We start from the raw sequence: 21,361 nt of genomic DNA, 5'->3' as shown, positions 1-21,361 counted from the left end.
TCCATCTAAAAAAAAAAAAAAAAAGAATTGTGATATTTTGTTACTCATAGAATTTTTGCATTGATTTAGATTTTTTGAAATATTGCATGAAATGTGATTTACTTTGATGACTGAGGTTTTTGGTGCTCTCATTAATTGCACCCCCAAGGCAGGTGCCTCACTTGCCTCACCCTATTCCCAGTCTTCTCTGCTTGGTGTGCACTTCTCAACCTTAGGCAGCCTCCTCCAGGAAGTCTTCCCTGACCCCTGTTCCCACATTGGATTGGGTACTTCTGGGCTCCTTCTGGCTGGGCTACGGTCCAGAGCTCTTCTGCTTCCTCCCCTCGGTCACATTCCTGAGCACCTGGTGTGAGTGAGTCCCATTGTTAAGGAAGTAGATTTGGTTTTGCTTCTGTGTTCCAGAATAGGGCCTGGCTTGGAACAGTTGCTCAGGAAAAGTGGGTTTTGAGAGAAAATGAGTGGTCTCCCAATGCTTGGAATTTTATGTCCACACAATGTCTTTGGGTCAAGCCCTTCTGTCTCCAGAAGTTCCTTGGTAAAACTTCTATGGGGTAATCCTTGGGCAAGACTCCATCTCTGAAAATGCCCAGCGGCGGCAGAGCCAGCTCTGTAGGCACTAGACATCCTCATCCCCCATCCCACCACCCATGGGCACCATGGCAGAGCCAGCCTCACCCTAGGTGGCAGGGCAGACACCTGGCATTGGCGTGGGGCTGGGCCAGTCCTGTGGACCTGTGATGCTGGCCTGTTGTTGACCTGCTTGCTCCTGCACAAACCGTGCCAAGCTCCATCTTCAGGCCAAGCTCTGTAGTTCCTCACCTCAGGGACTCACAGCCTTGCTCCAATAACCTGGCTCCCTGCCTTGTTCAGGGGACCAGACTTGGTGTCTAGATTTGCGTCTGGGACAGACCCTTTCTAGCACTCAGCACCACCATCATTAGTTTTCTAGGGACCCTCTAGGGACCCTGTGTCAGGGAGCTGGAGGAAGCTGCCTATGAATTCCTGAGCCTTAGCCTATGCTCTCATGAGTCCTTTACCCCAGTTATGTCCCAGGACTCCCTCAACCCTGGCCAGTGTTTATCCCGCTCTCCCTTCTTCATTGTTCTAACAGTTTAAAGCCTCTGCCTGGGGCCTGGGCAAGGTTAACAAAGTAATCAACTTTAGGCAGTGCCCAAAATGTGGGTGGCTCCTGGAGTCCTTGGCAACACTGACGCCAGCACAAACCTTCTGACACCCTTGCAGGTACGGCCCAGTGGCTGCTGTGGACAGAATCCCAGACCCCAAGCAAGGAGAGCTAGCTTCAAACCCACCTGTATAATTTTTGCTTGTTTGGGGCTCAGTTTCATCATCTGCAAAATGGGGAAAAAATGCCTACCTCATAGCAGGGTGATGGGAATTAATAGAAAACGCAGGAGCTCCTGGCACACCGCGGACATCAGGAAACGCTAGTTCCCTTTCTCCTGTGCTTGCTCTTGGTGTGAAGACCAGGCAGCTGTGCTCCCTGGGGACTCCCTTCCCACTCTAGCTCCCAGCCTCTGAGTTCTTTTTCACAACTCTGTGCCAACTCAAGAGATGGGGAAACTGAGGCTCAGAGGGATCAGGGACTTGCTGAACGTCAGGTGTAGAGTCAGAGGCTGAGCACAGACTGGAATCCAGGAGCTGGGGCTCAGCCAGAGGCCTGGGCTTGGCAGGTGGCCAGCTCCTCCCCTCCCCTGTTTCCCCATCTGGCCCTGGGAATGCTGAGCCTGTGAAGCTCAGCTGTTTATATAGCATCAGCTATGGGCTCCTCCCCCATCACACACACATGGGCACACAGACACACACAGACCCAGCCAACAGCGCTGGGTGCTTCCATGAAAGGCGTGTTTCCCTCCTGAGTCAGAGCAGACCCAGAACAGACAGCCTTTGGGCCTGGCTGGGCTGCAGTCCCAGAGCTCTAGGCGGCCCTGAGAGCCAGCCCCCTCCATGCTGGAACCTCTGGGCAGCAGCCAGCACAGCTGCATCCCCTCAGCAAGGCCTGCAACGATAGGCCCACGTTGCATCAGCTCGGCCTGTCTCTGGGCTTGCTTTGGTCCCAAGAGCCAATGGGGCCCGGCCGAGTGTACAGACCCCAGCACTGGTCCAGCCCACCCCACTACCATCACCCTGCGGCTGCCTGGTCCTCCTTCAGCTCTCAGCTAGGAGGAGGGGACTGCTGCTCCATCGCCTGGGGCATGGCCCTCCCTCTGTGCCTCTGCCCCCCCAGTGGCTCTGCCAGCTCAGCCTTGGTTTCCCTTCTGGGAGGTGGCAGGGTCAACCCTTGGCCTGGCGTGGGCCCATTTCTCCACAGCCTCTCTTCTCCTCAGGCTCTCTGTGCTTGCTCTGATCCGCATCTTTCACCTGTGGCATCTTTCAGTTACTCCCCTATAACCATGATTCGCAAATTGTCATCTCTGGACGGGCCTTCTCTCCCAAGTACCAGACTCACAGACACTATAGCCTCCTGATGTCTCCAGTCTATGGAGCCCACCAGCTTCCCCCAGAACTCACTGCCTTCCCCCAGAGTCTTCATTGCATTTCCACTTGTCCTCCAGGCCAGGCACCAGAGAGTCCTCCTTCCCCCTTCTCCCAGGCCCTCCGTGCCCAACCCACCACCACTGGTGGGGACCCCAGGTCGAGTCCCCTGCCTGGTCCGGGCACCAGCATCTCTCTCCAGGTTACCAAGCCATTCTCTCCTCTGGCCTTCTCTCACGCTCCATGCAGCGGCAGAGAAGCAAAAACGCAGGATGACCTGTCACCAACCTCCACAGCTTTACTCACACGTACCCCCTCCCATGGTGGCCTCTGTGGGATCTCATGCCTACCCTCCCCTGGCTGCGTCCCATGAAATCTTGCCGTGATTTGGCTCTTTAGCCTGAGGCCTAAAGCCAGCAGGTCTGGGCTGGTGGGAAATACCAGACCTGGCTAGAGGAGCCACAGCCCCAGCCTCCCACCTTCCCCAGGGTTGCAGTGCAGTCGCTCTGAGCCCCAGGCTCAGCACCACCACTTCCCCAGCCACCCTCGGACAAGCCCCCTTCAGGCTGGAGCTTGATACCCTTCTGTGTGTTTCAACTTGGTTGATTTTTTTTTTTTGGCTAACTATAAAAGTAATATATGCTATTGAAAACAGTTCAGAGAAGCAGATAAAAGAAAATAAAGATGATATATATTTCTATCTCTAAAGATAAACACTATTAAACGATGTAAGAGTATTTCTTTGTAGCCTTTCTCTATGAATATTTTATATACCTATATATTTTGTATTAATTACATATAATACACATTCATTCAATAAAAAACCAATGCCGGGCACAGTGGCTCACACCTGTCATCCTAGCACTTTGGGAGGCCAAGGCAGGAGGATTGCTTCAGCCTTTGGAGTTCAAGACCAGCCTGGGCAACATGGTGAGACCCTGTCTCTACAAAATGAAAACATTAGCCAGGCTTGGTGGCATACACCTGTGGTCCCAGCTACTTGGGAGACTGAGGTGAGAGGATTGCTTGAGCCCATGACATCTAGGCTGCAGTGAGCTGTGTTTGCACCACTGCACTCCAGCCTAGGCAACAGAGTGAGATTCTGTTTCTACATAAATAACCCCAAATCTTTTAATAGCAGAAACGTTTAAAAAATTAAGTGAAGGCCGGGCGCGGTGGCTCACGCCTGTAATCCCAGCACTTTGGGAGGCCGAGGCGGGCGGATCACGAGGTCAGGAGATAGAGACCACAGTGAAACCCCGTCTCTACTAAAAATACAAATACAAAGAATTAGCCGGGCGCGGTGGCGGGCCCCTATAGTCCCAGCTACTCAGGAGGCTGAGGCAGGAGAATGGCGTGAACCCGGGGGGCGGAGCTTGCAGTGAACCGAGATCGTGTCACTGTACTCCAGCCTGGGCGACAGAGCTAGACTCCATCTCAAAAAAAAAAAAAAAAAAATTAAGTGAAAATAACCCCAAAACCAGCATTAACTTTTTGGTGAAATGTGAACATTCTTCCAGATATCTGCAGCTCTCCCATGGAATTTTCATAAACAGGTTGTTTCATAAACGGCTTTATTTTTTATCCAACAATCCACCAAGCGATCTTTCTGTGCCTGGGGATTACAACAAGCTTTCCCCTTTTTTGACATCTGCAAATACTTCATCCCTTATTGACCTTCTCTCTAATTTTTTGTTATTACACACAAGGTTCTGAAGAACATTCTTCTACATACATCTATGCTCATATTTTTAAACGTCATTTCCTTTAGTGAAATTTCTAAAAATTGATTTTTTTCCCAAAAGAACATGAATAATTTTAAATTGTAAAAATGTGTGAATAGGTAACGTATGCTCTGCACGCTGCTTTTCCATTCTAACACCAAATTCAGTATCAGGACATAAAGAACTTCCTGGCGTTTTTTTTTTTCCAGCTTCATGGTATTCCCACCCCCTATGGTTGGACAATTAGGTTGCTTCCAATTTTTGCTATTATAAACAAAGTTGCAGGGAATTATTCAATAACATATTTTTATTTAAAAGTGCCAACTACCTTCTAGAAAGCATGTGCCCATTTCTACTCCTGCCAGGAGTGTGTACACATCCTTTTTCCTGTTTAAAATTGAATCCTTCAAACTCTTCCAGACCCTGCTCATATCCCATGTTACAGATGAGGAAACTGAGGTGCAGAGAGGTGCAGTGACTTTCCAAGGTCACCGATGAACAATGGCAGGGACAGATCCCAACACAGACTTCCTGACTCCCAGGCTGGGCTTCTCCTGCTTTGCCAGACTACTATCCTCTGCCTGTTCCTCCTCAGAGAAGTCCCCACTCCAGTCACAGCCCTTTGTTAGCGTCGTGTGTATGAGCAAGGTGAGGTGTGAGAGGAACTGGTGGGATAGCGCTCAGAGGACAGAGCAGGAATGGTCAGAGGACAGAGCAGGAATGGTCAGAGGACAGAGCAGGAATGGTCAGAGGACAGGGAAGGCATGGTCAGAGCTCACGTCTACAGGTTGTGTAAGAGTTGACCAGTTGGTGAAGATGTGAGCAGAGGTGTGGAGTGGAGATCCTAACATCACTTAGTGTTCATAACATCCTCTCCTATTCATTATTTTATCTGTGTGTCTCATCATCTTGTAGAGTATCAGTCCTGTTTTACAAAGGGGGAACTTAAATCATGGGCGCATAGCCAAGGAGTGGCAGACCTGGGGCAGGGTCTCCTAACCCCCAAGTGAGGGCATTTTGCACTCCATAGCACAGCAGGGCTGCACTGGGCTGAAGCAGATTATAGCTGGTTTGGCAGGGTGTGGGGGGTGGTCAGAGCTCAGAAGTCCCTTTTCTGAGTGTCAGGGATGCTAAGACAAGGGAGGACAGCCCTGTAGCCCACCTGGGCATCGCTATTATTACAGGCTCAGCAGCACCTAAGGGACACGAGAACAAGAAGGGAAGGGAAAGGCAGGACTGTAGTTAACACACATCCTCCATCCCACCAGCCCTTCAGGCCTGGTCTTGCAGGCACTGGAGCTGGTTGTATGGGTTGCCAGAGGAAGCCTGAGAGAGGGAGGCTGGGAGAGGGGGCAGGGAACCTGAGCCTGTGCATATGTCAATACCCAGCAAACAGCTGTGTAGGGGGGCGGGGTGCATTTGGGTTACTGGAGTTACACAGACATGTGTGTACATGGATTGTGTGAAGAGACTGCTTAAGTGCCATGTGTGTGCACCATGTGTGTGGGTGCAAACACGCCTGCATGTATATAGCGTGTCAGTGGGATTGTGTCTGCTGGGTATTGTGCCAGGCATGTGGGTGAAGGCGCTGGAGTTCCTATGTGGCTTTGCTCAGCACCAGGATTGCAGAGGGGTGGGGGCGGGCCTGCCCTGGGAGGAGGAGGAGGGGAGGAATCATGTGCCCACCCGTCCCCACATGGACCGGCTGCCCACCCTCCAACGTGGCAGCACGCAGGACAGCCCTTTTTGGATAGAAGGCCCCATGCTCCAAGAGAGAGAATCCGAGATTACAGAAATCGTGTTTTCCTGACTCATGCCTTGGGCTGAGAGCACATTCTTGGCTCCTGGACAGCATCTCAAAGAAAAGCTGCCTACAGCAGCCCTGGCTCCCTGAGGGAGGGGGCTGACCCTGGACTGGCAGTTGGAGCTTTCTGGGCTCCAGTTTTATACCAATGTAAAAAGAAGGGGATTAAACTTCCTTCTGATTAATGTTCTATAATTAAAAGTGAGACACAGTTGATGGTGCCCAGCACAGAGCCTGGCAGTGGCAAAATGGCCCATAAATGTCACTTCCTTCTCGTCCACTCTCTGCCTTCCCATGGATATGACATAAACAGACCTGATTCAAAACCCAGCTCTGACTCTGGCTTGTTGTGTGCCCTTGATGCTATTGCTTAGTATCCCTGATCCTCAGTTTCTTCATGCTGAAAATGGGAACATTCTTCCTTACCTGAAAGGAATAAATATGATAATAAATGTGAATATGTTGCACACTTAAAGGACATACTAGTTTTTCTCCTGGGATTCTATGGGGTGAAGACTGAGTGAATCTAGCCACTGGGACCAAAGAAAGCTGTTTCTGCAGCACCTGGCAGAACTGGGCCTACATAACCCCTGGGTCATTAGAGGGTACTGTGGGAGAAAGAGGGCTGGGAGTCCAGGGCTTAGGCTCCAGCCCAGCTCCACCTCTGATTTGCTGTGTGACCTTGGGTAAATTCCTGCCCTCTCTGGGCCTCCGTTTTCCTCTCTGTATAGTGTGGATGCCACTGGATTTGATGGTTTTCTACTTCCTGCTCTCCACACCTCCCGGGACCTAGGGACCCAGAGGATTTCCAGCCGGCCTCCACGTGCCAGGCACCAGGACCACTTCCTGCAGGTAAGCCAGGCACTGGAGGAGTCCAGAGACCACATGCTTGAGAGTTTCTCTGCTTATCAGACTCTTCTCCCCCACCCGCTAAAAGAGTGCTTTTTCCAGAAAGCTCTGCCCGGAATGTGGGGGAAGGGCCACAGTCAGTCTGGGCTGGGCTCAGAGCTAAGAATATTGTGGCAAAGGCTCTTGACTTTTTTTTTTTTCTTTTTTTTTTCTGCTGATCTTGGAAATTTAAAGGAGCCGTTGCTTTTCCTTCTTCAGGGAGACTGTGCTAGGGGCACAGCAGACTCAGGGCAGCCACTTCTCATCCCCTGGCCGGCCGTGCTTACCCAGTGCCTCTTCCATACTGTCCCTTTGCTGGAGCTGGGGACTCAGAGTGATAAGGAAAAGACCCCGCCCTTCCAAAGTCTCCAGTGATGGTTCACTGGCAATACAGGGTGATAACAGAGAGAATGCAGCAGCGGGATAGGCCACAGAGGAGGCTTCTGTGAGGTTAGTGGGGGTCGGGTGGGGGTCAGGCCTTCAGATCCAGCCCACCTTAGGCCTCAGCTTTGCTGTCTGTAAAGGCAGATCCTCTCTCCTGTGACCTCTCATGATACTGGGTCTATTTAACAGCATGAGCCTTGGTTTATCCCTCAAAATGGGACAGTCACAGCACTCTCAGCCTCCCCCTCAGGTGTTGGTGAAGCTTAAAAGAGCTAAGAGATGTAAGAGTGTAGAGGAAGGAAGTCTCGTCGGGATTTTGACATCTGAACCTGCTGAAAACCCAGGCAACCCTCTCTGTTCTGCCAGCATTGATGGGCACTCTTTGTTTCTGCCCTGCCCTCAGCTTAGACCAAGTCACAAGGAAGCCTGAGGGCCAATGTGAGGGTGGGAGTAGAGAGTGGGGTCTGGCCTGGGACCCGGGAGTTCTCCTTGGATAAACAAGAATTTATCTTTTTTTTTGAGATGGAGTCTCCGTCTGTCACCCAGGCTGGAGTGCAATGGCAACATCTCAGCTCACTGCAACCTCCACCTCTCAGGTTCAAGCGATTCTCCCGCCTCAGCCTCCTGAGTAGCTGGAATTACAGGCACATGACACCACAGCTGGCTAATTTTTTTTTCTTTTTTTTCAAGATAAGAGTCTTGCTCTGTCACCCAGGCTGGAGTGCAATGGCAACATCTCAGCTCACTGCAACCTCCACCTCTCAGGTTCAAGCGATTCTCCCGCCTCAGCCTCCTGAGTAGCTGGAATTACAGGCACATGACACCACAGCTGGCTAATTTTCATATTTTTTATTAGAGATGGGGTTTCACTATTTTGGCCAGGCTAATCTTGAACTCCTGACCTCAGGTGATCCACCCGCCTCAGCCTCCCAAAGTGCTGGGATTACAGGCGGAAGGTTTTGTTAATAATCAGACCTGTCCTAAAAAAGAATGTGGGGGCCGGGCGCGGTGGCTCAAGCCTGTAATCCCAGCACTTTGGGAGGCCGAGATGGGCGGATCACAAGGTCAGGAGATCGAGACTATCCTGGCTAACACGGTGAAACCCCGTCTCTACTAAAAAATACAAAAAACTAGCTGGGCGAGGTGGCGGGCACCTGTAGTCCCAGCTACACGGGAGGCTGAGGCAGGAGAATGGCGTACACCTGGGAGGCAGGGCTTGCAGTGAGCTAAGATCCGGCCACTGCACTCCAGCCTGGGTGAAAGAGCCAGACTCCGTCTCAAAAAAACAAAAAAGCAAAACAACAACAACAACAACAACAAAAAGAATGTGGGGCTGCCTCTGAAGGAGGTGAGCTCTCTCCTTCTTAGAGGTGCCTGGGTGCTTGCCTTTTTGGGATACTGAAGAGAGGGCTTCTGCTTGGGGCTGCAGACAGGAACCCCTGACCTCTGAGATGCCTTGCAGCTCAGAGTCTTTAATACATATATTCCAGATCCTTCGACTCTGAGATTTTGACATGTTAAGATTCCTTAGCTGGATTCAAAGACTCCTTGGGGGCTTTGAGTGAAAGTAATCTCTGATTCCTTGACCCTGAACCACAGAGTCTGAAGCTTTTGGAATCTGAGATTTCCCACAGTCCTTGTACTCAAGACTCTGAGCAGCAGAAGCCTACCCAGACAGAGAGGTTTGTCACCACCACCAGGCTTCCCCACAACCATAACGGAGGACAGGGACCCAGGTGATTGACTCATTTGCTGGGTGCTGGTATTTTTTTGTTCCTTAGGATCCAGGCAGGCACCTAGAAGAAAGAAGACGCTCAACACAGTTTGTTGATTGAATGAATGAATGAATGAATGAATGAAGAGTCCCTACCCTGTCCCTTTCTCGCCATACTGTGTCCATCCAATAGGTATCATTAAACTACTAAAGAAGACTTTTTGGAGGGTAGGGAGGAGCCTCGTTGGCCAAGTCTTCCCTTTGGCTGCCATCATCTAGGCTGCAAGCTTCTGACCAGAAATTGAGCCACCGTAGCCCAGATTATTTAGGGTTTCCTAAACAATCTGCCTCACTGAATTCCCTACTAACATGCGCATACCCCTCAAATGGACATTGCACAGGGCAAGGACTTTGTTCAGCTCTCAGCTGTGTCCTCAGCACCTAGAACAGTAATGAATACCCTAGCTTAACTCGGAGGTCAAGGAGCTATCAGTTTTCGAGGGTGGGGTAGGAATTGACAGTGAGACCTGAGGCCTGTGGGAGGGGACCCAAACAGGGAGGGGATGCAATAGGGAGAGGGCCTGGGGTGACAAGGATTGAGAAAGGGAGAGAGAGGGGGGAAAAAGCAAGGGATGCCTTAGCACCACATTTCACAGCCAAGGGAACAGAGGCCCAGAAAGGGAAAGTAACCTGCTTAGGGTCACACAGCACCTTGCTCAGGTTTTCCTTCCTCTGCACTCCTCCAAGCCCAGCCAGACCACCTTAAGTTCCCCAGGCATCTCTGCTTCTATTACTCCAAGACTTGAACTTTCTGGGTGCCAGGCAGGTACTGGGTCCGGTTGGCTCCCTCTCCCTCTGGCCATCGCTGAGGTTGAGGTTTTTTGAATGAACAAGCATGGAGAAGGGCACTGCCTTCAGAAGCCTGACCGTCTCCCCTGAGAGGGAGAGGGGTGCATAGGACTCAATTATGTTTCAGCTTGAAAATGGGGGAGAGCGGGCAGAATGGGAGATGGCTCTGCTTGGAGCAGAGCCCCTGAGGGGAAAAGGGTGCCTGAAGCAATGTGCAATTAGGAGTGGGCTAGCTTGTGCAGAGAGCCTGGGGGTGGGAGGAGTCTGGCACTCTGAAGGACACGCTGGTCCCGGTGGGGACTCCCGGCGCCCCGCAACTCGGGCCGCTGAGGGGGGCAGTAGGACCCAGGAACCGGGAGGCGCCGGCAGAGGGAGGGGCCGGGGGCTGGGGAGGTTTGAGGGAGGTCTTTGGCTTTTTTTGGCGGAGCTGGGGCGCCGTCCGGAAGCGTTTCCAACTTTCCAGAAGTTTCTCGGGACGGGCAGGAGGGGTGGGGACTGCCATATATAGATCCCAGGAGCGGGGGAGCGGGCGAAGAGCAGAATCGTGTCGTGGCTCGAGAGCGACAGTCTGGTCCCGCCGCCAGCCCAGCCCGACCCAGGTGAGGCGCGGGAGACGCCTGCGTGCGGCCCGGGGGCGCGCCGAGCAATCTGGGGGTGCGCGAGTGAGTGAGAAGGGCGAGGGGACCTGCGAAGCGTTGGGGGCCAAGCCAGAGCCTGCAAACTGGAGACCCCGGCACTTTGTGGGCCGCTGGAGGGTTTGGAATCGAGAGCCCAGGGCTAGCCAGTGATGGAGCCAGCTGAGGGCTAGGGCGGAGATAGGAGCCGGGGTGGGAGTCCGTGCACTCGGAGGACTGGGAAAAAGTGCAGGGACCCCTAGAAGGTGGTGGTGGCAGAGATGAGACTAGGTGCTGTGTAAAGGGGCCTGGAGGCGGAGAGCAGAGCCTCTGTGGAAAGAAACAGAGGACGAAGGAGATGGGGTCCGGTGCCTCTTCCAGCAGGGGTAGGGAGGACAGGCCGGCCTCGCAGTTCCAGGTCACTTCCGTTCTATGGTTGAGACTCAGGGGCGGCAGTGATTGGTGGCCCAGCTTCCTCACAGGCTTGCTGAGGGAATCTGAGCCTCCTGAAGGTAGTAGGGTGGTGGGAAAGGAGGTGAAATAGTCTTGACTCCTGGGGCCCATGTGCTCTGAAAGAAGTGGGCGACAGTGGCTCAATTTCTCAGCAGCAGCTTGCAGCCTGGATGATGGCAGTCAAGGGAAACACTGGGCCAGCGAGGCTCCCTACCCTCCGAAAAAGGGAGTAGGGGTCAGCAGGGTCTGCTCCGCTTTGGGGATGAAGGGGCTGACTAGAAGGATTTGAGTCTCTCCTTCTGTCCACTGCCTCCGGGTTCTTGGAGTAACTGCAGGGTTTAAACTGCAGAGTCTTAACTTCCAGAGGCTGGGGTTCCCTGCCCCCCAGCTTAGAAACATTCCTGAGGTGGCTGGAGAGCGGGAGGGACAATGGATGCACTTCCACACTGGCCCAGAGTCTCAGCCCCTCCTCTTCCTTTTTTTCCGGCTGGTCCCTCTGGGCTGTAGGGCCCAGATGGAGGCCTGGGGAAAATGAGGGGGGCTTTGGTTCTCCGGAATTCTGGCCGGGGCCACACCCTACTGTCTTCAGATGGTTCCTGTACCCATCCCCCCTTCCCATCCTCTCCTTTGTCTCCTCTGTCACCGGGACTCCCTGCAGAGATTTTTTGTACTGGCTGTGTAACAGGACACCGCATGCAGCCCTCAGGAGGCGATTTGTGCTTCTGTGAGGAAGAACCCCTGTGCTAGGAAGGCGGACCCCTGTTTATCCCGAGGGACCTGGGGTGGCCCCCTGCCCTGGCCTCGTTTCTCCCACTGTACAGTGAGGTGGTCGACCTCCAAGGGCCCTGTAGATTGGGAACTGGTTGTGCCCTCTGCGCCAGGGGCCTCCTCACCATCTGTCCTCTGCCCTCTCCCGTCCTCTTTACTCTTCTGTTTTCTTTCAGAATGAAAAAGGCAGGCATTGACCTCCCTCTGAGGCAGTTTCCAGGTACTTTAGACCTCTCAAGTGTTTGGGACCCTCTGGTGGCCCCCATCATCTCCTCCCTTTCCCTTCCAGACCCTGCTCAGTCCGACTAGCTGTGGCCACAGTCCTGGCTAGGTGATCTTGTATTTTCTTTGTGGGACTGTAACTCAGCTAACCTTGGCCTGAGGGCCGGCATTTCTCTGTGGCGAGATGGGCTGGGCTGTGGGAGGCTGGCCTGCTTGCAGTAACTTGCCTTTCCCCGTTTCTGCTGCTGGTTTTAATGGGGCTGCCCTTCTCCCCAGTAGCGCATCTCCCTTCAGAGATCCATGTGCAGATGGGAAGGGAGTTAAGGCCAAGAAGGCTCCTGGAGTCCCCTGGCAAATACGTGGCACCCCCAGGGACCTGAATCAGACCTGCTTCCCAGGCTGGAAGCCCCCCTCTGCCGACCGGTGGAGACAGTTCAGCTTCCTGCCTGCCACGTCACCACCAGGAGCAGGCGCTAAGCTGCTGCGGGCCTAGCGAGCTGCCTGAGGAATCCCAAACCAGTTTGGAGCTTGCTTGAGAAGCCCCTCCCAGTCCTTTGAGGTTCTGGCTGGTGGGGGTGGGGGCTGTCAAGATGGTACCTGCCACGTTGCATGGCTGGGAGCGGGCTCTTCAGCTGCCTCCTCTGGGAAGGGAGGCTGGTGGCCTCTGTTGTGGTCAGAGCTCCAGCATCACTGGTCTGGATCAGAGGTGGCGTTTGAGTAGGGTGGCCATATGCCTATTATCCTGGTGTAATAATTAGTAGTGCCCATTTTACTTTTATAAGTGTCCTTGTTTGTGCAATAAATTATATGGTTGTTCTGCTTTTGAGGCTCCAGTTCTGGCAGGGAAGGAGCCAGGGCTGGGAGGAAGGTGTCTTGGGGTTTATTCTAGGCCGCAAGATCCCCCCTTCATTTTAGGGTGAGACTCAGATATCCCCGCTCCTGCCAGACATTTGTAGATCTCTGGGCCTTCCCTCTTCTCCCCACCTCCCTCCCCTTGGACCCTTTGCTTCTTTCATACTGCACCTTCAAGGCTTCAAGGACGGTGGCAGTCCTGGGAGACGGGGAACCTGTCCAGGTTTTTGGGATGGCAGCAGTAGAGTCTTCCCAGAAATACAATGGTCCCCAGGCAGCCAGAGTCCTGAGGGTCTTCCACCAGGATCTCAAATTTCGGTCTTCTTCAAGGATGACCACAAGTTGGGATCTACCAGAGCAGTGGTATTGCAGCCTCCATCAGGGTTCCTTCTATCCTTCCCTTTGCCCTGTCATCTCTCCTGTGCTGTTGCATGATGTAGAGGAGGATAATGGCCTGAAGGGAGAGAGGGAGTGTGGAAGTATCCCAGGAACAGAGACTGTCCCAACTGGAGGTCCCAGAGAGGGGACTGGGGCTTGTCCTGGGGGCCACTGCTACTGCTGGGGCTTGGGGAGGAGGCCTGAGGGCAACCCTGAAGCCTTGGAGCAAATGGCCTGTGTGGCAGAGGCTGTCAGATGGGAGGGCAGAATGGAATCTGACATGGCTCCAGCTTCCTTGGAGGCTGAGTGCATCTCTGGCCAGCTGCTGGTGATGGGGGAGGGGGTCACTGCTCTATCGAGCTTTGTGTGACTCACCCTTTTCCCTAGTATCGTGTCCTTGTGCTATGTCAGGAAGCCTCCTTCCCACCCCCACCGAGTCTTCAAAGGAGTCGGTCCCCCAGGCGCTTTTGTCCTGGGGATTTCCCATCCGCACCAGGAGTACTGTGGGCAGATGGACATTCCAAGTTCCTGCCCAGACAGAAGCCTTGGGCATGGAGACCTGGACCCTTCAGCCTAGAAAAGGGAGACTGAGGCTGAGTGGACACAGGACACACACACACACTCTCAGGGTCACCCTTGGGGCAGCAGATTGAAGCATCTGGGCTCCCCATTTAATGAGTGACCCAACCGGTGACTCATTAACGTCCCAGAGCAGAAGGAAAGGCATGGGGGCGGGGCAGCCCTCCAGCTCTGTCCCTCATCCCTTGCCCAGGCATCTGGGCTTCCTGCAGATTCTCAGCTCAGCTGCTGCTTTTTCTCACTGGAAAAGGGCCCCCAGAGTTATGTGAGATCAGGGCTGACCACTCTCTAAAACTGATGAGGACCCCAGGTCTGGCCAAGTGACCCTGTTTTACCTTCATTCAGGAAGAGCTGAGGCCTGCTGTGTACTAGGCACGGGGGATATAGTGGCAACCAGATTGGCTAGGTTTTCTGTCCTTCTGGAGGCCACAGCCTACTTAGCAGAAATAGATATGTAATAAACACACAAATAAGTGGAAGTGTTGGCTGGCCAATGCAGGAAATCAATAACGTGGTCTGGTGGTGACTTGCTGGGAATGCTGCTTTGAGTAGGGAGGTCACAGAGGCCTCTGAGAGGCTGGCAACCCTGAGTCAGGTCTGGGATTCCTGGACTGTGGGCTCTTTTACCCCCATCTCCAGGGGACTTGTGGTAGCCAGAGGGCTGGGGGTGGTTGTTGGGGGAGGAAGGCCTTGGGCTTCAAGACCACCCTGTCTGTGCAACCCTCACAGGCCCACCGTGGTGCACGAAAACCACCTCCTAGCCATGCACTCCCTCCTGCTCCTCAGCGCCTTCTGCCTTCTTACCGTGGTCCTGACCGCCGAGGTGAAGAAACCTGCAGCTGCAGCAGCTCCTGGAACCGCGGAGAAGTTGAGCCCCAAGGCGGCTACGCTTGCTGAGCGCAGCGCCGGCCTGGCCTTCAGCCTGTACCAGGCCATGGCCAAGGACCAGGCAGTGGAGAACATCCTGGTGTCGCCCGTGGTGGTGGCCTCGTCGCTGGGGCTCGTGTCGCTGGGTGGCAAGGCGACCACGGCGTCGCAGGCCAAGGCAGTGCTGAGCGCTGAGCAGCTGCGCGACGAGGAGGTGCACACCGGCCTGGGCGAGCTGCTGCGCTCACTCAGCAACTCCACGGCGCGCAACGTGACTTGGAAGCTGGGCAGCCGCCTATACGGACCCAGTTCCGTGAGCTTCGCTGATGACTTCGTGCGCAGCAGCAAGCAGCACTACAACTGCGAGCACTCCAAGATCAACTTCCGCGACAAGCGCAGCGCGCTGCAGTCCATCAACGAGTGGGCCGCGCAGACCACAGACGGCAAGCTGCCCGAGGTCACCAAGGACGTGGAGCGCACGGACGGCGCCCTGCTAGTCAACGCCATGTTCTTCAAGCGTGAGTCGGGGATGCGCTCAGGGGTCCTCTTCCTCCTCCTGCCAGGACCCCCTAACAAGAGTTAGGACGACATTCCATGCGCTCCATTCTTCGCTGCCTCTCATTTATGCTGTGACAACCCAGGGAGGCAGGACTGTCACTCAGCGTTTTGTACAGACTGGAAACTAGATTCAGAGACAGGTAGCAACGTGTAAAGGAATGGTTCACGGAGCTGAGGCCCCAGAAGGACTCCGTGGAATGTATTCCGACCGAACTTCGTCAAAGTGCTCCTCCTTTATATCTTGGAATGAATAAAATGTAATAATCCATTCTGCCTCAGTAGTGAGCTAGAGAAAGAACCCGAATCCTTTTTTTAAAATTATTTTTATTTTGAGATAGTCTCACTCTGTCACCCAGGCTGGAGTGCAATGGCACGATCTCAGGTCACTGCAGCCTTGGCCTCCCAGGTTCAAGCAATTCTCCTGCTTCAGCCTCCCGAGTAACTGGGATTACAGGCGCCTACCACCACACCCAGCTAATTTTTGTATTTTTAGTAGAGACAGGGTTTCGCCATGTTGGCCAGGCTGGTCTCAAACTTCTGGCCTCAAGTGATCTGCCTGCCTCGGCCTCCCAGAGTGCTGGGATTACAGGTGCGAGCCACCACAGCCGACCAAGACCCAGAATCCTTAAAGCAACCTTGGGGACAGGCAGTGTTACCTTCATTTCACAGTGAGGAAACAGGCTCAGCGAGGAGGAAGCAAAGCCAGGACTTAGGCCCAGATGCCTCTGTCTTCAGTTGAAGATTAGATGTAGGGTTAATAAATATTTTTGAGTACCTACATAGACAATACTATTCTCACAGTTTGCTGTGAGAATGAAGTAACCCTTGTTTTACAAATGAGGCCAAGCTAGGAGAGGTGAGGTCTCCCCGAGTCAGTGACTGAGCTTGGATTGGAACATAGGTCTGGCTGTGAGCAAGGGCAGGGTTCAGGCCACTCTCAGACATTTTTTGTTGTGATTTTCTGGTCATGGAGACAGAACTTGCAGAGAAAAATGAAGGGTGGGCCAAACACAGCAGCTCATACCTGTAATCCTAGCACTTTGGGAGGTCAAGGTGGGCGGATCACATGAGCCCAGGAATTCAAGACCAGCCTGGGTAAGATGGCAAGACCCCATCTCTACAAAAAATTAGCCAGGCATGGTGGCACATGTTGGTAGTCCCAGCTACTCTGGAGGCTGAGGTGTGAGGATTCCTGGAGCCCGGGAATTCAAGACTGCAGTGCGTCGTGATTGCACCACAGCACTCCAGCTAGGGGACGGAGTAGGACGGACCTTATCTCAAAAAGAAAAAAAAAAAAAAATGAAGGGTGGTCATGGGGGCACTCCCTGCCCAGGGCACAGCTGTTCCTCAGGTACCAGGTAGGGTAGAAAGCCCACCTCAGAGCATGTTTCCAAAATATCTGACAAGTGCCAGAGCTGGGGGTGGCCATAGAGGTGGCTGAACTGAGGGTGGAATAAATTCTGTTTCATGTGGGAGCAGCCAGGCACTGACTGTAGGGAACCGCATCCTCAGATGGCATGTCCTGGGGCCAACACCCCTTCCCAAAGCTGGGAACATGGACTCTGTGGGCTGGGTACTCTACAGCTGGGCTCTGAAGAATGGAGCAAAGACCTGTGGCAGAGACAAATCAAGGGTCTGCAGTTGGGGGTGGCTGTGGGCTGTGATTGTGTCTGGGGGTGGCCATGTGTCTCTGACCCTGTGTTTTGCCCCCACTACAGCACACTGGGATGAGAAATTCCACCACAAGATGGTAGACAACCGTGGCTTCATGGTGACTCGGTCCTATACCGTGGGTGTCATGATGATGCACCGGACAGGTAGGTGCTGTGAGGAGCAGGGTGTCAAGGTGGGTGGAGATCTAAGGGTAGTTAGGGTCTGACCCACCCCTGCACACAGGGTGCCCAGTGTCCTCTCCGCTCCTCTCCCAGGCCTCTACAACTACTATGACGACGAGAAGGAAAAGCTGCAAATCGTGGAGATGCCCCTGGCCCACAAGCTCTCCAGCCTCATCATCCTCATGCCCCATCACGTGGAGCCTCTGGAGCGCCTTGAAAAGCTGCTGACCAAAGAGCAGCTGAAGATCTGGATGGGGAAGATGCAGAAGAAGGCTGTCGCCATCTCCTTGCCCAAGGGTGTGGTGGAGGTGACCCATGACCTGCAGGTGAGGGGTGGCCCAGCCCAGGGGCCTGCAGGGCTTGGAGTCAGGGGGAGGTGTTGGGGGCCCACTCACCAATTCAGCAGGTCTGTCCCAAGACCCCCTGGATGTCCAGGCAGTGCTGGGCTCTGTGATAGGGGAAGCTGGGACAGGAGGTGTGGGCCCTGCCCTTGGGAAGATGATGATAGATAATACCAGCAGCTAAATATAACAGAACACTTCCTTTATGCTAGACGTTCTTCTCAGCACTATATACGTTTTTGTTTTTGTTTTGAGATGGAGTCTCACTCTGTTGCCCAGGCTGAGTGCAATGGTGCCATCTCGGCTCACTGCAACCTTCACCTCCCGGGTTCAGGCAGTTCTCCTGCCTCAGCCTCCTGAGTAGCTGGGATTACAGGCATGAGCCACCACCCCCAGCTAATTTTTGTATTTTTAATAGAGACGGGATTTCACCATGTTGGCCAGGCTGGTCTTGAACTCCTGACCTCAAGTGATTCGCCTGCCTCCGTCTCCCAAAGTGCTGGAATTACAGGTGTGAACCACCATACCCAGTCTTTGTATGTATTAAACTCTTTTAATCCTCAAAACAACTTTATTAGGCAGGACTATAAATTTCATCTTAGAGATGAGGAAACTGAGACTCAGAAAAGTTAAGTAACCTGTGCAAAGTCACACAGCTAGTAATTCAGACATCTTGCACCAGAGCTAACCTTCGGTCACAGCACTGCCTCTAAGGTCATCTTGCACCAGAGCTAACCTTCGGTCACAGCACTGCCTCTGAGGTCTGAAGTGCCCCCAGTTATAGATTGTTTAAGCTGGAGGATTATCTACCATGCAATAATCAGACTGGTAGCTATGGGTCATCTAGGGTGGCCAGAAACTTAACACACATGCTCAAGATTTTCCCTTGCAGCCACCCTGGGCGGTGGGCAGAGGCTCAGAGAGAAGCAATGACTCCCTAAGGTTCCCCAGGCTCGTAAGTGGTGGAGTTGCAATTAGACCTCAAGGTAAAAACATAATAGCGGCCTTTTTGTCATCAAGAGAGAGATTTTTGACTTACCCAAAAAAGGAAACTTTTGTGTCATTTTCTCCTTGGATGCCAAAAATGGTTCTAACCTGCAGAGTTGATCCAGACTTGCTGCCCAGACAGCTTGGAGAGAGAAAGCTGGAGATGAAGTGGGGCTTAGGCTCCAAACCAGGGACAAATAGAGCTTGTACTGGTTTGTGCTGTAGACCCTGGGAGTTCCTGGAGAGGGGTCACTGTCTCTCTCCTGGTCCTGGGCTTGATCCTTCCCTAGCCCCTTCTCCAGTGACTGTTGTCGCACGCCCTTCTCCCCTTGTTCCTCGGGTGTCTTCCTGGAACCCTCAGTGGAGACCGCACCCCGCAGTTCATGGGGTAGAGTTGGGAAATTTGAGGTGGATGACGTGTGCGAGGTCGTCAGGGTGGGAAGAGCTGGGCCTACCTCGAATGCCTGTCTCAGGACGCCCTGAGTCTCAGGACCTCACGCCTGATTCCTGTGTGGCCTTGCCAGGGAGGTGGAGGTTATCCTGCAGAATCCTGGGCCCTGCCATTAACTCAGCCCACAGCCCTTTACTGTCCTCTCTCCTGCATTGAGAGCCAGGGAGAGCCCTGGACGTGGGCCCTGCCCTCAGGGAGCTCCAAGCCAGGTGAGAGAGACAGGCAGCACCAGACTGATAACAGGAAGGTCCAGGGAGGCACCACTCGTCTTGTGGGCTCGGGAAGGCTTCCTGAAAGAAGTGGTTTCTAAAGGTCACTAATGGGAGACAGGATGGCCATCCAGGGTATAAGCTGTCCAGTGAGGCTGTCTGGAGAGTGGGGTGGGGCGTGCCAAGGGATGTGGCTGGAGGCTGCCGCAGAGGCACAGGTCATATGTTAAAGAGCTTACGGTTGGCTTCCAAGAGCTGTGCAGGGCGGTGGAAAGATGCGTGTGTATGTTTGTGTATGTGTTTTAACTTTTTACTATGGAACATTGGAAAAATAAATTAAAAGTAGATTAGTGTAATGAACCCTCAAGTGTCTGTCACCCAGCTTCAAGCATTGTCAGCTCAGGGCCAATAGTGAGCCATCTCTACGCACCAATTCCCCCCTGCATCCGATTATTCCGAAGCAAATTCCAGGCATCCTATCACTCTGGACAGGTTTTAAGCCCCAGAGTGATGTGGACATAGTTGTCCTTAGATCAGTCTTTCTCCAACTTGAGTATGCTAAGAAAGTACTTGGGGAGTTTGTGAAAAGGAATCCATGCCCAATCCCAGAGATTCTGATTCAGGGGTCTGGGCTGGAGTCAGGACGTGAGCATTTCAGATAAGCTCCTGGGTGGTGCCCATGCTGCCTGTCCCTGAACTGCGGCTGGGCAGTGCTGGGATAGTTTCTCACTTGTTTTCTGAGTCTCAGCTTCCTCACCTGTGAAGTGGGGATTCGAAGCCCTTGTAGGGTTGCAGTGAGAATTGAGAAAGCTGTGGTTTGAAGTGCCCAGTGCCATGCCTGGCATACAGAAGGTGGCCAGGGAGCAGTTCTCTCCTCTCTGAGGAGCAGTCAGGGTAGTGTGGGGTGGAGGGTTTGAGGGTGGAGGAGCCTGGCATGCCATGGCCTCACCTGGCACACCTCCTTGTTCCCACAGAAACACCTGGCTGGGCTGGGCCTGACTGAGGCCATTGACAAGAACAAGGCCGACTTGTCACGCATGTCAGGCAAGAAGGACCTGTACCTGGCCAGCGTATTCCATGCCACCGCCTTTGAGTTGGACACAGACGGCAACCCCTTTGACCAGGACATCTACGGGCGCGAGGAGCTGCGCAGTCCCAAGCTGTTCTACGCCGACCACCCCTTCATCTTCCTGGTGCGGGACACCCAGAGCGGCTCCCTGCTGTTCATTGGGCGCCTGGTCCGGCCTAAGGGTGACAAGATGCGAGACGAGTTATAGGGCCTCAGGGTGCACACAGGATGGCAGGAGGCAGCCAAAGGCTCCTGAGACACATGGGTGCTATTGGGGTTTGGGGGGAGGTGAGGTACCAGCCTTGGATACTCCATGGGGTGGGGGTGGAAGAATAGACCAGGGTTCCCATGTGCCTGAGCGGACCTTCCCAGCTAGAATTCACTCCACTTGGACATGGGCCCCAGATACCATGATGCTGAGCTTGGAAACTCCACATCCTGTGGGACCTGGGCCACAGTCATCCTGCCTGCCCTCAAAGTCCCAGATCAAGCCTGCCTCAATCAGTGTTCATATTTATAGCCAGGTACCTTTTCACCTGTGAGACCAAATTGAGCTAGCGGGGTCAGCCAGCCCTCTTCTCCTGACGCCAAAACACCTCAGCCGCCTCCCTAGCTCTATCCCAACCTCTCCCAACTATAAAACTAGGTGCTGCAGCCCCCGGGACCAGGCACCCCCAGAATGACCTGGCCGCAGTGAGGCGGATCGAGAAAGAGCTCTCAGGAGGGGCTTCTGGGCAGACTCTGGTCAAGAAGCATCGTGTCTGGCGTTGTGGGGGTGAACTTTCTGTTTTTGTTTCTTCCTTTTTTAGTTCTTCAAAGATGCGGAGGGAAGGGGGAACATGAGCCTTTGTTGCTATCAATCCAAGAACTTATTTGTACAATTTTTTTTTCAATAAAACTTTTCCAATGAAATTCTGTTGGAGCGTGGAAGAAGATGGGATCAGGAGATTCTTACACCATTCTTCCCAGGGGACAAGGTCTCCTGTTAAGGCAGACTTGCTACTGATGGCTTATATCAGGCCCTGGAATGCTGGCAGATCACTGTGCAGACCGTGCCAAGTGGCAGGTGCACTCCATGCTGACCCGGGAAATGGTTCTGGCTCTGGCAGCCCTGGAGAAGTTGCAGCTGCAGGGCCTGAATGAGAGCACTGGACCTGGAGCCAGTCTTCAACCTCTTCGCCTTTCCTTCTTTACCCTTTTTTAAGAAGTGGGTCTTACTATGTTGCCCAGGCTGGACTCAAACTCCTGGGCTCGAGCGAACCTCCTTCCTCAACCTCCCGAGTAGTGGACTACAGGGAGGACTATGGGCATGAGCCACTATG

The 21,361-nt window shown here is 53.4% G+C and overlaps 1 protein-coding gene across 2 annotated transcripts; it reads left to right on the top strand.

Annotated features, from left to right (window-relative positions):
• Positions 1-10,193: 10,193 nt before the first annotated feature.
• On the top strand, positions 10,194-20,951 carry SERPINH1 (serpin peptidase inhibitor, clade H (heat shock protein 47), member 1, (collagen binding protein 1)). 2 transcript variants are annotated; one of them, XM_011942011.1, is made up of 6 exons: positions 10,194-10,455; positions 11,868-11,911; positions 14,452-15,107; positions 16,866-16,964; positions 17,076-17,308; positions 19,945-20,951. In XM_011942011.1, exons 3-6 carry the CDS (start codon positions 14,486-14,488, stop codon positions 20,245-20,247), a joined length of 1,257 nt encoding a protein of 418 aa, XP_011797401.1. In that variant the 5' UTR covers positions 10,194-10,455; positions 11,868-11,911; positions 14,452-14,485; the 3' UTR covers positions 20,248-20,951. The 2 variants fall into 2 exon arrangements, with proteins under 2 accessions (XP_011797401.1, XP_011797400.1); XM_011942010.1 differs by lacking the exon at positions 11,868-11,911.
• Positions 20,952-21,361: the final 410 nt, after the last annotated feature.

This window comes from Colobus angolensis, unplaced genomic scaffold, assembly GCF_000951035.1.
Source record: "Colobus angolensis palliatus isolate OR3802 unplaced genomic scaffold, Cang.pa_1.0 Scaffold205, whole genome shotgun sequence".
Classification (NCBI taxonomy): domain Eukaryota; kingdom Metazoa; phylum Chordata; class Mammalia; order Primates; family Cercopithecidae; genus Colobus; species Colobus angolensis.
The sequence above is the reverse complement of the archived record's forward strand: the minus strand, read 5'-3'. Positions and strand labels throughout refer to the sequence as shown.